This window comes from Prenolepis imparis, unplaced genomic scaffold (assembly GCF_030444845.1).
Source record: "Prenolepis imparis isolate NDT839.2.m4 unplaced genomic scaffold, iyPreImpa1.0 SCAF_15, whole genome shotgun sequence".
Lineage (NCBI taxonomy): Eukaryota > Metazoa > Arthropoda > Insecta > Hymenoptera > Formicidae > Prenolepis > Prenolepis imparis.
This window is the reverse complement of record NW_028141173.1, coordinates 4,492,908-4,507,049: the sequence shown is the minus strand read 5'-3', so window position 1 is coordinate 4,507,049 and position 14,142 is coordinate 4,492,908. Positions and strand designations below refer to the sequence as shown.

Genomic DNA, 14,142 nt, shown 5'->3' with positions numbered 1-14,142 from the left:
TTTCACTGAGAAACTAAAATTAAAAGGAGATAAAAGATCAGCTTTAAAGTAGGACTTAAGTTGACCGGTTGGTGAAATCGACCACGTGGGTCACACAAGTGTACTTTCTGCGCGGTCGTTTTATCTAGATACATAAATAAAATGTGTTCTCTGTCCGAGCTGCTCGAAAGTACTCGCTTTGTTTCCACACGATATGAATTGTCACGTGGATCACGTGTCATTACAGGAATAGGAATGTATTATTTGCATGTTCACGTGTTACGAATTCCAAGGATTGTGCCAGTTCGATCCTCATCGTACGTACATATGTATATAATGACATCTAGGGAAAGTGAAGGTCTTACATACTTTCGTACGTGATTTTACAATTCATCATGAATTATTATTGATGTGATCTATTATGCAACTATTATTAATTATAAATAATTTAGAAAATTATCAGTACGTAACAAATTTTGTTACATCGCACTATGGGTTAGATTTGTAGAGTACTAGAATATGTCATAAATAAATACAAAAAAATATACATGAAAATACACTATTCGATGTACATGTTAAATTGAATCCTTGAATATTACGTATTTACGCCAACCTTGCACTTGCATGAATATTGACATTACGTTGCAACTTTATTGCAAAAATATTTGCACAAAAGAATCATCGACCGTCACGCTGCGAGCTCGAACTATGATTACATTTTTCTTTTTTTTTTCCTCTTTTTTTTACTAGGGATTGGATTGAGTAACGTTTTTGTTCTCGCTACTTCCGCGTGCGCTATTACGACATGTAACTGGATTAACGAGCTGTAGCGGGCTTAAATTCGTTCCTGCGTGAATGCAAGCAATTGTCACTGTCGGATTTTCAAAAATGTGTCGAGGCAAAAAAGCATAACGCAACCGTATAACACGTATTCTAAACAGAGACGATATAACAAGTTTAATTTTTCTACAATTTTTTTTTCTTCTCCAAATTTCTGCCGATTTAAAAAGAGGGCGATTGTTGTTCATTGATTCAGAAATGTCATATAATTGATAAATTATATAAATATAATTTATCATATATTTTATAATATAATATATATAATATTAATTTATAAATTATATTAATTTATATTTATATAATTTATTAATATGATATAGGTAATTGATATTATGCAGAAATTGAAGATTGAAGAACTTCTGCTATCGAGATCGTGATATTCAGGGATTGGCAAAAAATTAATATTATTTGATTACTTGGATAATCAGTAATCAAAGTCAAAAATTGTTTGATTACTTTGATAATCAGTAATCAAAGTCGAAATTTTTTTGTTTACTTGCTTAATCAGTAATCAAAGTCGAAAATTTTTGATTCGCGATTTCGGTATAAAATATAAAAAAAGATTAAGATTCTAAACAGAGGGTATCTCTGTAGATACTTTTAATATCTTCCATTTAGAATCTTAGGGCCAGTTTCACCAACGTCGATTAACTTTAATCTCCGATTAAACTATATCTTTTTTCAGATACGTTCTTAAAAAGAGACAAAGATATAGTTTAATCGGCCGATTAAGTTAATCGGAGATGGTGAAATTGGCCCTTAATCTTTCTTCTTTTATGTCTTCTATCGAAATTTCAATTATCAATAATTGGGATTTCGCTAGAAAATATAAGGAGAAAAAAAAAAGAGAGATTCTAGATGAAGTATCAAGGATAGCTGCAGAGATACCCAGGCATTCGCAACAAATCTCAATGTAGAATTAAATATAATTGAATAATAATTAATAATTAACTAAATAATCAAGAAACATCTGACTCATCAGAGTAATCATACTGAGTGATAAAGTAATTGAAAAATGTTTAGGTATGATTAGTGATGAAATTGTCTCTATTTTGAGTGAAACAAACAATCTAAAGGGCGCGTCTATTTTAAATTTATATCATATATTTATAATTTATTATATTTATTTCAAATTTATATATTTGACTGTCAGATGAACCGAGAATTAGATAATCGCCGAAAAAATTCGGGACGCGTAAACTCCGAAAAACTCTGGCAAAGCGGACCTGTCTTAGTGCCCGGAGCGCACTTTAACGCGAGAAACCAAGCGTGTAAATGTCGACGCGAATATCGCGAGTGCGCGCGTGCATGAGCGTTCACTTTCGCTGGACACGCTCGCACATCCACGCACGCACGTGACAAGCAGGAGGAGCTGATTCGTGTACAGCAGCGGTAAACTCTACCGACGGTTTTTCATCTTGTCAGTCAGCCTTCCTGCTTCCACGGGAGCGGGTCGCCTCGGCTTCTCTTTCCCGCGTGTTTTCCGTAACCGATCTCTCTCTCTCGCGTCTGACAGAGGAGCTGTCATACGCGCGCGCCCGAGGACGATGAAGTACCGCGTAGAAACGAGTCGACTTCCGACGCTGATATGCGTCATCGTCCTCCTCGGGATTACGGGGGCGACCGAGCCCTTGCCCTCCGCCCTTCTAGACGGCATCGGTAACGTCGCGAACACCGCAACCAATTTCCGTGAGTCTATCTAGATGTCAATCTCGAATATCCTACATATATACCGCAAGGCTGAGTTTATCGAACGTTCTACAAATATTTACAAAGATATTGGCAAATATTTTTCAAAGCGACAAAAAAATAGGGATAAAAATTTGAAATGCAAAATCGATATTATAAAAAAAAGTGAGCAGTAAACACGCGGAGCTGCATCTGAATGCTGAACACGAGATTGTAGGCTAACTACTTTCTACTGTAGGATTATTATCATCTACCGCTTGATAACTCATTCCTGCATAATGTGTCTCTGTACGCTGTTTAATTTATGAAATATTTACTAGGAAAATATTATTAATATTCATCTTAATAAATGTTTGTGCAGTAAATATATTAATAATTAATATTTGTATGGAGGGGGGGACTAAATAGCGGAATTGAATATGCAATTAAATATTATGCATTTTCGCACACATATGATTCTTGCACAATGTGAATGAGATATTAACAATTGAAAAAATTATTGTAGCTTACAGCTCAAAATTTAAAGAAATAATCAAGTAATTTGATATTTTTAATTAATTTAATTCGAATTGATAATCGAATGCGCGAGATGCATAATATGACTTTTTGTTTACTTTAATGATTTAATGTATTAAATTGATGTGATTATTAAAACATCATTTCAATTTGTTCAATAATCTTGTCCGTCAAAAAACCGATTGATTCAAAATTAAAATTTTGGTTTAAATAAATTTTAATATTATTTTGCACACAATATTTTGCGAATTAAAGCTTGAACACAAGAGAATAAATAATAATGCTTGAATATCGAGAAGCGCAGTATCGTCGACGATTCAATGAAAGTGAAAACACAAATACAGCGATACAACGGTATCAATTAAGGATGAGACGATGGATGGAAAGTTTAAGTACACGGAGATGTTAGATAACGATATTATAGAGAGCTCTGAAGAGGCCTTTCCACGCCAAAGCAACGGCGAGATTGAAAGTATTTGATTGATAGAGGCAAGAGATAAAGATTAGCCTTTAAGTCACCGTAACCCATTTAAATAACTTGTGAATCAGAATGACGTAACTCGCACGAGAGTTTCCCAAACACGGCTTTCAACTTGCGGCTATGGCTTGCATAAATAATTAGCATAAATGCGAAATTTATTGACCAGTGACCTAAATTTTTAATTAGATGCAAAATCAGCTGTACATTATTCCAACTTGATCGACCTTAGATAATAATTTATGCACGCGTCGCACACGCGAAATGATAATTGTTACATACCGATGTATTTTTGTAAAAATGCAAACAGGGACAGGACGATAGAAAAAGGACATTCGCAATATATTGATACACGTGAAGCATTCGAGATGGCATTCCGATGTATTATGCAATTAGATAAAAAAATAGTCGTAGTTCAAACACAGATAAACTCCCGTATTTTTGAAATTATTGAGTATTAGAGGCCGTAAATTATACCAAGATATGTTTTAATATATATTAATATGTTTTTTCATATTAAAAATGTAAATATATTTAATGTAAACAGTTCTTCTGTGCGAAAAACCTATTATCTTCGAAAATACAATTAATCTGAATAATTTAAATAATTTAAGCTCGATTTATTAATTCAAAATTAAAAAGAAACATTTCAAGGAAGAAATGGCTTTCAATCAAATGAATCAAATTAATATTCATCGATATGATACTAGATTGATAAAGACTATCGATATAAGTCCAAAGGATAGTTTTTTATTATCGGAAAGTATGTTATATCACGAATAGCTGGCATTGAAAAAAAATGCATTCGCACATTTGTTCGCGGAAACGACGGTGATTCAGACAAAGATGCATTCGTTGTGCAGCGGACTGGTAATTGTATTAAAGAGAATTTAACGTACCTACGTTGAATGATAATATCTGTTAATGGCATGAGATTTCTGTGTTGTAGGAAATTGATCGACGTAAGACGCTTTTTGTGCTCGGCATTAGTCACATCTGTTATTTACGACTTATTTTGCATATTGACGTGCGTTGAACGCTGAACGCTTAATAACAGGAATTATGCATTAGCACGATTTTTATTCGCGACATTGTGTAAAAAAAAAGAATAATTGCGCATATTTTACTATCTCACTGAATGTTTTAAATGTCCATTCATAGTATTTTTCCGTTCGTAATAATCGTTTAATATAGCGAGCAATTTTCTCTTGATCCAGATTAAAAGGTTAACGTTGAATGTGATCGTCAACAATATACATGTCGCTTACATAGCGATAAAAAAAATGACAAAAAAATCACAATCTCTTATACATAAATCGTTACGTAAGTTGAAAAGCGTGTGATTTTTCGTACAACGCTAATAGATTGAAGCGTTCTAACGTGTAACAAATCAATCGTAACCGGTAGCATAAACTTTTCTTTGGATCGCAACATAAACTTGGCGAAAGCAATACTTCTATTTTTATTTTAATATTATTTTATTAAATCTTTCTCGCGTAATACGTTACTGTATATCACAGTAAACACGAGCGTTGAAGTTTCTTACAACTTGCTTACAACAGAACAAAATTCTTGCGTTCTCCAAGTTCAATTAATCATTTAATTACCGCGCCAGAACCGCCGAATGCATTTAACGCTTCTCGATCAAGAAGTCGAGCCGCGTGTTAAAGTTCCTTTGTTTCATACAACAAAACTCATGCTCGAATTCAATTAATCATTTAATTACTATACGAACTTTACTGTAATACGAAACTGCTCGATACGCATTCAATTGTTCTCGGATAGAAGACCGATTCTCGAATTCATGATAGTCAATGTTCACTGTGCTGATAAACAGTTTAATTAAACATGTGCGAATAAAGGTGCTTTGAGAATTAACTGCTAAACCCAGTATGGGTTTAATGAACATCTTCTGTATTGTATAATATAGGCATTAATATCAAAGCAAAGCGTTTGTAATGCAATTTATCTTTGGACATGGAAAGAACAGCGAGAAAAAAATGAAATCGTAAGAAAAGATAAAAGATATTTGACGCACTAAAGAAGATGAGGACTTTACAATTAAATGTATAGCACCTCAAACCATATTTTGCCAATAGTTTCGGAGACAATACAATGCTAGAGGAAGAAACATCAAATGTAAAACAATTTAATTTCAATTATAAAGGAAAGTTTGAAATTGCTATAACATATAAGTAATGGCGTGAATGAAGTGATTATTCAAAAAACTCGTGTAATGATTGATTCTCCTTATAAAGACAATTGCAAAAATAACTTATTAATAATTGTAAATAATGAGTATGAAAATTATAAATGTTTAAAAACATATTTATTGGTCCATCATCTATGGAAGAAGAGAGAGAGAGATAGATTTTAAATCTTTCAAATTTATCACTTGAACAGATGAGGAATATTATAAAAATTTATCACTTGAACAGATGAGGAATATTATAAAAATTAAGTTTTAACAAAAGAGGAGGGTGTCTATAATTGTTCTACTATTGTAGGCATGGCTTTTTCTTAAGAAAAGATTCAATTTATGAGAGTGAATTGTTAATTATGTTATTGCAAAACGATTCTACTGTTTTGATAACAATATTGGATATGTGTCAAACTGTATCACGCTATTGAAAATTATATGTATAAACGTTAATAATAATTATTGCACAAACTTTTAGTACTTAATAGCGTTTCACCTTTTGGCTAATCGGTTGTGGTTTGCAAGGGTGTCCCCTTGACTTGTAATCGTTTGTTACAGTAACGGGAATCGTGCAACGGCAAAAAGAACTATTGCATCGCGTTACGGACACTGCCGCGGAATACAGTACGTTTTCGCAGAAAATGCAATGATAATTCAAAGGCTTATGCACCTACTTCACGCTTAAATGCGGCTTCAGCGCAGCTTCCCCTCCCCAACAAAAATAAAGAGAAAAAAATTGATTTTTTTAGATTGGAAGAATGTAAAAATAATAAAAATAAAATTAATTTCTTCCTAATTAAATCCATGTAATTTAGACAAATAACAAAGTAATTAATTAATTTTCATCAGGTATATGTATAAAAACAGCTTAAATTTTGCAAGATTTTATTCGAAAATCTCGATAGATTTATTGTACGAAATGCTTCTTTATATCTTTAATGTTGAAGATATAAAGAAGCATTTCGTACAATATATCTATCGAAATTTTCGAATAAAATCTTGCAAAATTTAAACTGTTTTTATACATATAACTGATGAAAATTAATTTATTACTTCATTATTTGTATAAATTACATGGATTTAATTAGGAAGAAATTTATTTTATTTTTATTTTTATATTCTTCTAAAAAAATCAATTTCTCGAATTTAAAATCCTTAAGAATTATTCAGATTTCTTGATGCTTCAAAATTATTAATTAAAAAATATAACGTGCATATGTTTTTGTGCACACTGTTATATTCTACGTTTTAACCGTCGTAAATGTCAGAATTTTGCATTATCAAAATCCGTCATATATTATTGAGCGCAAAGTAGAAGAGCACGTGGAGCATGTCAAAAGATTAGCGACCAATTGCACTTCCACAGAACACGTTTGGAGAATGTAATTTGCGTTAACGTAAATTCCGAGCGTGCGCATGGAGTATAGAGAGACGAGTTCTCTCTCAGAGATGCAAATATACGGACGTCTGGTGGAGAAATACCGTAATACCGCGTAATTCGATCTGTAATAACGCGGTATAGCAAGGGGCATTTGATTGAGAAGAGATTGCATTTCTCCTATATCGCAGAAACGATACGCTTTTGTAATTGCATTATACAAGTTGACCTAGATTGCTTCTTAAATCCTTTTTAAATGAATGTATCGAGTCGCTTCATTTACATCTGCTATCGAATAATAACGATCGAATTGAACGTTCTATTCTATTTGTCCACTTCGGTAAGAATCGCCGACAAACTTTTGCGGGAAAATGCAAGGAAAGGCGCAAGAGGTCTTGAAAAGATTTTCACGACATAAATACTTCGATAATTTCAATTTGCATATAATTATAATCAGAATAAATTAGATTTACCGATCACGCCTGAGAAATTTTATGTATAGTATATACACGTTGAAATAATTAATAACTCGTAATATATTTTTCTCAATTCTTTTCTAATATAACAGGGAAAATTAGAACTAAAGGCTATAAACAGGCTATAATAAATATTTCAATGAATTCGTGGATAAATTAAAAGTATATACCGATGCATCGCGATTCTGTATTCAAATATAAATGGTAGAGATGTCAAAGACCGACAATATTACATAAAAAATGATCACAATGCTGATTAATTAACGATTCCGCTATGTTATGCATGAGACTACTTTCGCGCTTGTATCTTCGATTTTTTAATACTGAGAAACCTGTGTGTTCTTATCGAATATTTCTTGTACAAAGAGACATTTTCACGCAGCAACTTTCTATGTACATATTATTTATTATAGAAATTAAATTATAATTGTGTATAAATAAGTATAAAAAAGTTTATCTAGCCATCTAAATTTCTGAAACATGCTGTATAATAAATTATGTGCATTTTCTTTAATAATAATTTAGAAATCTATATGTATTTTTATTAATTTCCTCGAGTTTATAATTGCATATTTATTGATTTTATATAAATTTTTATTGCATTTAATGTATACGGCATTATACTTTTGCAATCTTATACAGAAAGCATCAATATAAAAAATTTTGTTTATTATTTTTCTAGGCAAAAGAGAAATTGAATAAACAATTCTTATTCTAAAAATATAATAACTTTCGGTCAATGAAATCACTAAAGTTTGACAGAGTTTTATGCACACGTAATATGCATCGTTATATAAAGTTCCATAAAATATGTCTTCTATTCATATACACACACAGTTCATGGAGAGTAATTTATCTTCTACTATATTCCCGACGCGAAATTAAACAAAGTTCGTCTTTTCACGAGTATGCAATTTCGCGTATGTATATAAACTATACAATAAAGCAGAGATTGACATAACAACACACAGGAAGCTCGGCTCTCGCGGCGCTGAAAGAGTTAATGCCTGAGCAGCGGCAATAACAAGCAGGCGCAATAAGATAAACGAGAATACAAGTAAAATGAAAGACACGGAGAGAGAGAGAGAGAGAAAGAGAGTGAAAGTGTTTCGTCTTTTGATTGTAGTAACCAACGCAGTGGAGAGGCCGAGAAATTTATTAATCAACGCCACGCGGATGACGACCGGAGTCAGTAAGTATCAAAGGGAGCTTTCCAACAAGGAGACAGTGTGCACAGTGTATCATTCTATCTTCTTCCAATACCAGTGAACAACAAAGATAGAATGATACACTGTGTCACACTGTGTCCTTGTTAGAAAATTTTCAAAGTATACTTAAGTACGCGCAGTTCGCGTTTATGCTAATCGTCGAATCACACGGATCACAGTCGATAGCGCTGCGTCGAGAGGTCTCGAGTTCAAGCTGAGAAGATTCCTGGAGAAATTCCGTTCCCGAATGCGCAACGGCATCCCGGAGCTGGGTATCCCTCCGCTTGAGCCGTTTACGCTCGACGAGATCGACATTGACACAGATAATCCGGAAATAGGAAAGTAAGTCGATGGGATCGATATTACACGAGGGAGGGTGTACATCGAATTCCAGAAAATCACGGTGAAAAAATAAAGGTTGCGCGACTTGGTATGCAATTTTAGGGAGGGAGTGTTTACAAGAATTCTTAGAAATAAAATCGATATAATTTCGCGAGCTTTATATCATTCATTCACCGAAAAAATTGTTTTCTTCAAATGCATACTTTAAATCCTCTTAATAGATATTCTTAATAAATGAGAATATTTCCATCTTTATTTTTGCTTTTTGAAATATCCTCTTAAATTGAGTATATATTCTTAAATTTTTTTTGCAACTTTAGCGCCGCAATAAATAAATATAATAAATTAATAATAAATTTAAAATAAATAAATTAAATTATTTAAATTATTTAAATTTATAATAAATTTATAAGTTTACCAATTAATAGTAAAAATAGTAATATAATATGCAAAAATGTGTATTTAACTATGTCAAATACATAAAAAATATTCAATTATACATATATCAATAATATATTGATTAAAAAATCCCATTAAGTATATATATTCTTGCATGTTAAGAGAATATCTAATAAAAATATCTCTTTAGAGAATTTTCCTCTTAAATTAAGAGGATTCTTTTGGCGCCTATATATATTTTAGTATTTTAAAAGATATAAAGATAAGTGACATATATTTAACATGAGAATACAATTTTTTTCGGTGTTGAATATTTATTTGTGATATGACTGTGTAAACACTTGTTTATTTTCTGTGCAGCGTTGAAAGTTGAATTTCATATCCAAATTTTATATATTGTCCGCATCTTTATTCTTTTTTAATTATATTAAAAAACAATTTTACTCTAAAATTAAGAAGTATTTTCTCTATCTGAATATTTGAAATTTTTTTCTTTCTCCCTCTCTATTCACGAAACACGAAAGATATTGTTGCGATTGGAATGTGTTAATAGCTTCGGAAAACAAGACGTTTCGTAATGTATGTCATCGTAAATCTGTTCGCCAGAGTGAGTCTAGTGATCGAAAATCTGGAACTGAGGAAACTATCGACTTTCCTGATCGACCGAGCCAAGTTGTCGCTGATCGGCCCTACCATCTCCATCAACATTTCCATTCCCGAGATCCTGGCGACGGGTTATTACAACATATCCGGCATTTTGGGCGACATGTATCCGCTACACGGTGCAGGTCCCTTCGAAACGACCGTACGCGATTTCCGTGTGTATGTAAACACCGTGCTGGGCTACGCCAGAGGAATGTACATGAAAAGATTCGATCTCGACTTCTCATTGCGTGCCATCAAGATATACCTGGAGAACTTTATGGGCGGCCAGAAGATCGGACAAATTATGAGCAAGGTAAGATGTTACGATAATTAAATAAGTTAAACAAATTAAACAAATAACCAGACAAACAATGACCGGTTAAGAAATCTTGTATTCATTTTCTACGATGAATGTACATACTATTTCAACTTCGTGTGTGTCCTTTAATTTTTAAATATCACACAAAATTTTTAAATTACTAATACACAGAGAGAATTTTCTCTTAGAATTTACCCTGAAAATCATGATAATCGTGGGACAATATGGTATAGAAAGAATTTTATGAGAATTCTCTGATTAATATTTATTACAATAAAAATAATATCTATCACAATAAAATATGTTTGATTATTTTTACTACTGCAGTTTAGTAAAATTAATCAAATTTATTTTATATTTTATTGTGATAAATATTATTATTTTTATTGTGATAAATATTAATCAGAGAAATTCTCATAAAAAATTCCTTCCATACCATATTGTCCCATAATTACCATGATTTTCAAGGTAAATTTAAGAGAAAATTCTCTCAGTGTATTATATGTATAATTTTATATCAGTCTTTATATAATTAGAGTAAAATAATAAAAACAACCAGAATAAAATTCATGTAGCTCTAAAGCTGATGGAATCGCGTCTCAAGAAAATTAAATAAAAAAAAGTTTTACTTTACGATATTCTTCATAATATCAATGTCATAAAGATGATTCCGTACGCGATCCCGATAACATTCGAACTGTGCACAAGCTGTGCACAGTTCGTTTTACGACCGGTTGCCCTTTTTTTCTGCGATCGCTATAATATTTATCGGTAAGAAATTCTTTACGACCGTTTTTTCTACGCGATATCCGTCGCAATTTTTACTCGCGATGCACGAGAAACGCGAGTGGCACGAGGTCACATTTGTCCGATCATTGAAACTGAAAAATTCCAGCTCGTCCGCCAAATATTAATCGCTCAATTTATTCGTGTCTCTCACCTCGATGGCAACGCAAAATTTCAACTGTGCAACTGTCAAGCAGACCACGTGCCGCCGATCGATTACTTCCAAGTGAATGCGAATGAATTAGAGATAGTTAAAACCGACAATGAAAAGTCACAGTACATTTAATTACAATGTATGGTTGAGTGACGTTTAATTTTACACCTAGCAATTTTCCGTACATTTTTCGCGGATATCGAGCGGAATAAAAAATTCCGGGTGGAAGGGGATCTTAAATGTGTCTCGATAAATTCATCGCATAAATCGATCTGTTCGCAGGTCTTTGAAGAGCTGACACCGGAAGCAATGGACATCATTAAACCGGATATACTGCCGCCGATTCAGGATTACGTGGCGGGTCACGTGAACGAGACGATCCATCATCTCAACATGAGGGATCTGTTTCGCGTTCTCCTGGGCGAATACGAATTCGGCGACATCACGCACTTATTGATACCCTGACAAGAATACCCGTGAAAAATCGTGAAGAAATATCGCCGAGTTATCAGGTCGCGCAATAATTACGAGCGCAATAACACGAGCTTAACGCGACTGACAATGCCCGAAGGCTGTCCTCGTTCAAGGTATAAGGGGCTGAATAATCGCTGCCGAATACGTCTAAGTCGATAGAATGAATATGATACTCCAGTGAAACAGGACAGAGTCCGATCGACTTTAAAAATCGACTTTGTATTGTGTCATACGTGCAATGATAACGACTTCGAAGATCTTTGACTACCTTGCCTAATGCTCGGCTTCGATGAGCCATTGTATTGCCAAAGAACGATCGATTTATTCGTTTTAGCAGTCCGATTGGCATTCGTATTAGCTTTCTTTTTCGTATTTTTTTCTTAAGCGCTATGTTATTTAAATCGATTATTTCTAAGTCTTCTGTCGAAGAAATTCGTCTGTTAAAAAGATTTACTTAAATACTTTAGCTCCTAGATATGTATCATTCAAAAAATTTATAAGACCTACTTCATTCTACTATGTTCCATATATGTATATGCGATTTGTGTGATAAAAATAGCGATAATAAATATATCTCGTTAGCGTAAAATCCGACGTAATTTCGCGAATGCATCAGCGTGAAAGAAGTACGTATGTTTAATTCATTGAATTGTTTTGACGCAAGTCCCAGCGCATCAACTGATAAAGGCGAAAGTATTACGGCCTTGAATGACAATGGCTTCAAAAATCTTTCCATTACATAATCGAAACCAACCATCGAGTCAATCAAAGTGATCGGTGATCAATGATATACGTGACGAGACAAGTGAAAGGCGATTTTACGCGGCGAAAACTATCACATCGAAATGGGTCGTTACATTTTTTCTCGAAACTGTTAGAGTAAGGTGTCTATATTGGACCAGTTTTCAATTTTTTTTTTATAACTTGCAAAAATTTAATAAAAATGGATTATAAACTGATTGGGATTTATCTTTGATCTGTTGGTAATATTCTATATTTTTTTGAGATTTTTTGCACAACAATTTCTATTGCGGATACGTCTTTTTTAAAACCTCTGCAAATGGTACAATTTTAGCAACCAGTTGCCAAAATTGTACCACGGGGTTTCCCAAATTGTACCGTGTTTCCTTTATCGTACCGATATGATTTAATTAAAAACTGTGAAGACATAAAAATAAAATACAAACAATTTGAATAAATACATGTTTAATTGATATCACAGTTCGTGTACAAAACAAAAAAAAAATTTTTTAATTAAAAAATAAACATTAAAATTACAAAAATGAAACATTTTCGTTTTAAAAAACTTAACTTAAATATCAATTAAGATCACAGTTTGTACCTATACAAAATTTAAAAAGATATTTTTTAATTAAAAAATAAACATTAAAATTACAAAAATAAAACATTTTCGTTTTTAAAAACTTAACTTAAAAATCAATTGAGATCACAGTTTGTACCTATATACAAAACTAAAAAAAAAATTTTTTTTAATTAAAAAATAAACATTAAAATTACAAAAATAAAACATTTTCATTTTTAAAAACTTAATTAAGAAATAAACAACCATTAAACAAAAATCTGTTTTTCAATTAAAACAAAAAATTAATATAGGTAACAAAAGAAATCAAATGAACTGCTTTCTATAGAGAACAAAAGTCACAGATGTAGTCTTTTCCGGAAATAATGTTAGCACAAGAAAAAGAAGAGAAATTGTATCCTACAATTCCTAAATTGTACCGGTACAATATAGGCAACTAATAGGTGGTACGATTTAAGAGACTAGTCGTGTTTTTCAAATTATGGTAGCAAAATATACACAGAGTGAGGCTATGTCTAAACTATGCCATGCAAATATGCCAATTTTAATGTAGTATAAAAATGACAAGCAGCTAAATTAATACATCTATTGAAACTTTTTTAATGCCTTATGTAAAAGTGGGTAAAACTTACTTCTAAAACTGAAAAAACTTTTATTTGATCTTTTTAAACAAATGTTTTCGTGGACAAACATTCGCTTCCGTGTACTAACTTTATGGCGTTAGGTTAACCTCGCATAATACACAAATGGCGCTAGGCCTTCGGATTCTATGAAATATAGAAATGGTACAATTTAGGAGCCGGTACAATATCGGTGACTTTCCCCTATATAGTGTAAGATAAAGTAAAGATAGTATTGTATACAGCAACCAATAAACATTGATTGTATGACACGTTAAAAAAGTTGTTTCTTAAATCTTATCAAAATTAAAATTTAAA

General features: G+C 32.4%; 2 protein-coding genes across 8 annotated transcripts in view; one reads left to right on the top strand and one right to left on the bottom strand.

Moving 5' to 3' along the window:
- LOC145946138 (uncharacterized) overlaps positions 1-14,142 on the bottom strand; it is a 165,467-nt gene that overhangs the window by 146,307 nt on the left and 5,018 nt on the right. The gene's annotated exons all lie outside the window — the stretch shown is intronic.
- Positions 2,236-13,082, top strand: LOC145945958 (uncharacterized). 2 transcript variants are annotated; one of them, XM_083055266.1, is made up of 6 exons: positions 2,236-2,508; positions 6,261-6,326; positions 8,683-8,748; positions 8,944-9,106; positions 10,112-10,463; positions 11,692-13,082. In XM_083055266.1, exons 1-6 carry the CDS (start codon positions 2,367-2,369, stop codon positions 11,872-11,874), a joined length of 972 nt encoding a protein of 323 aa, XP_082911392.1. In that variant the 5' UTR covers positions 2,236-2,366; the 3' UTR covers positions 11,875-13,082. The 2 variants fall into 2 exon arrangements, with proteins under 2 accessions (XP_082911392.1, XP_082911393.1); XM_083055267.1 differs by lacking the exon at positions 6,261-6,326 and having other exon boundaries at positions 2,237-2,508.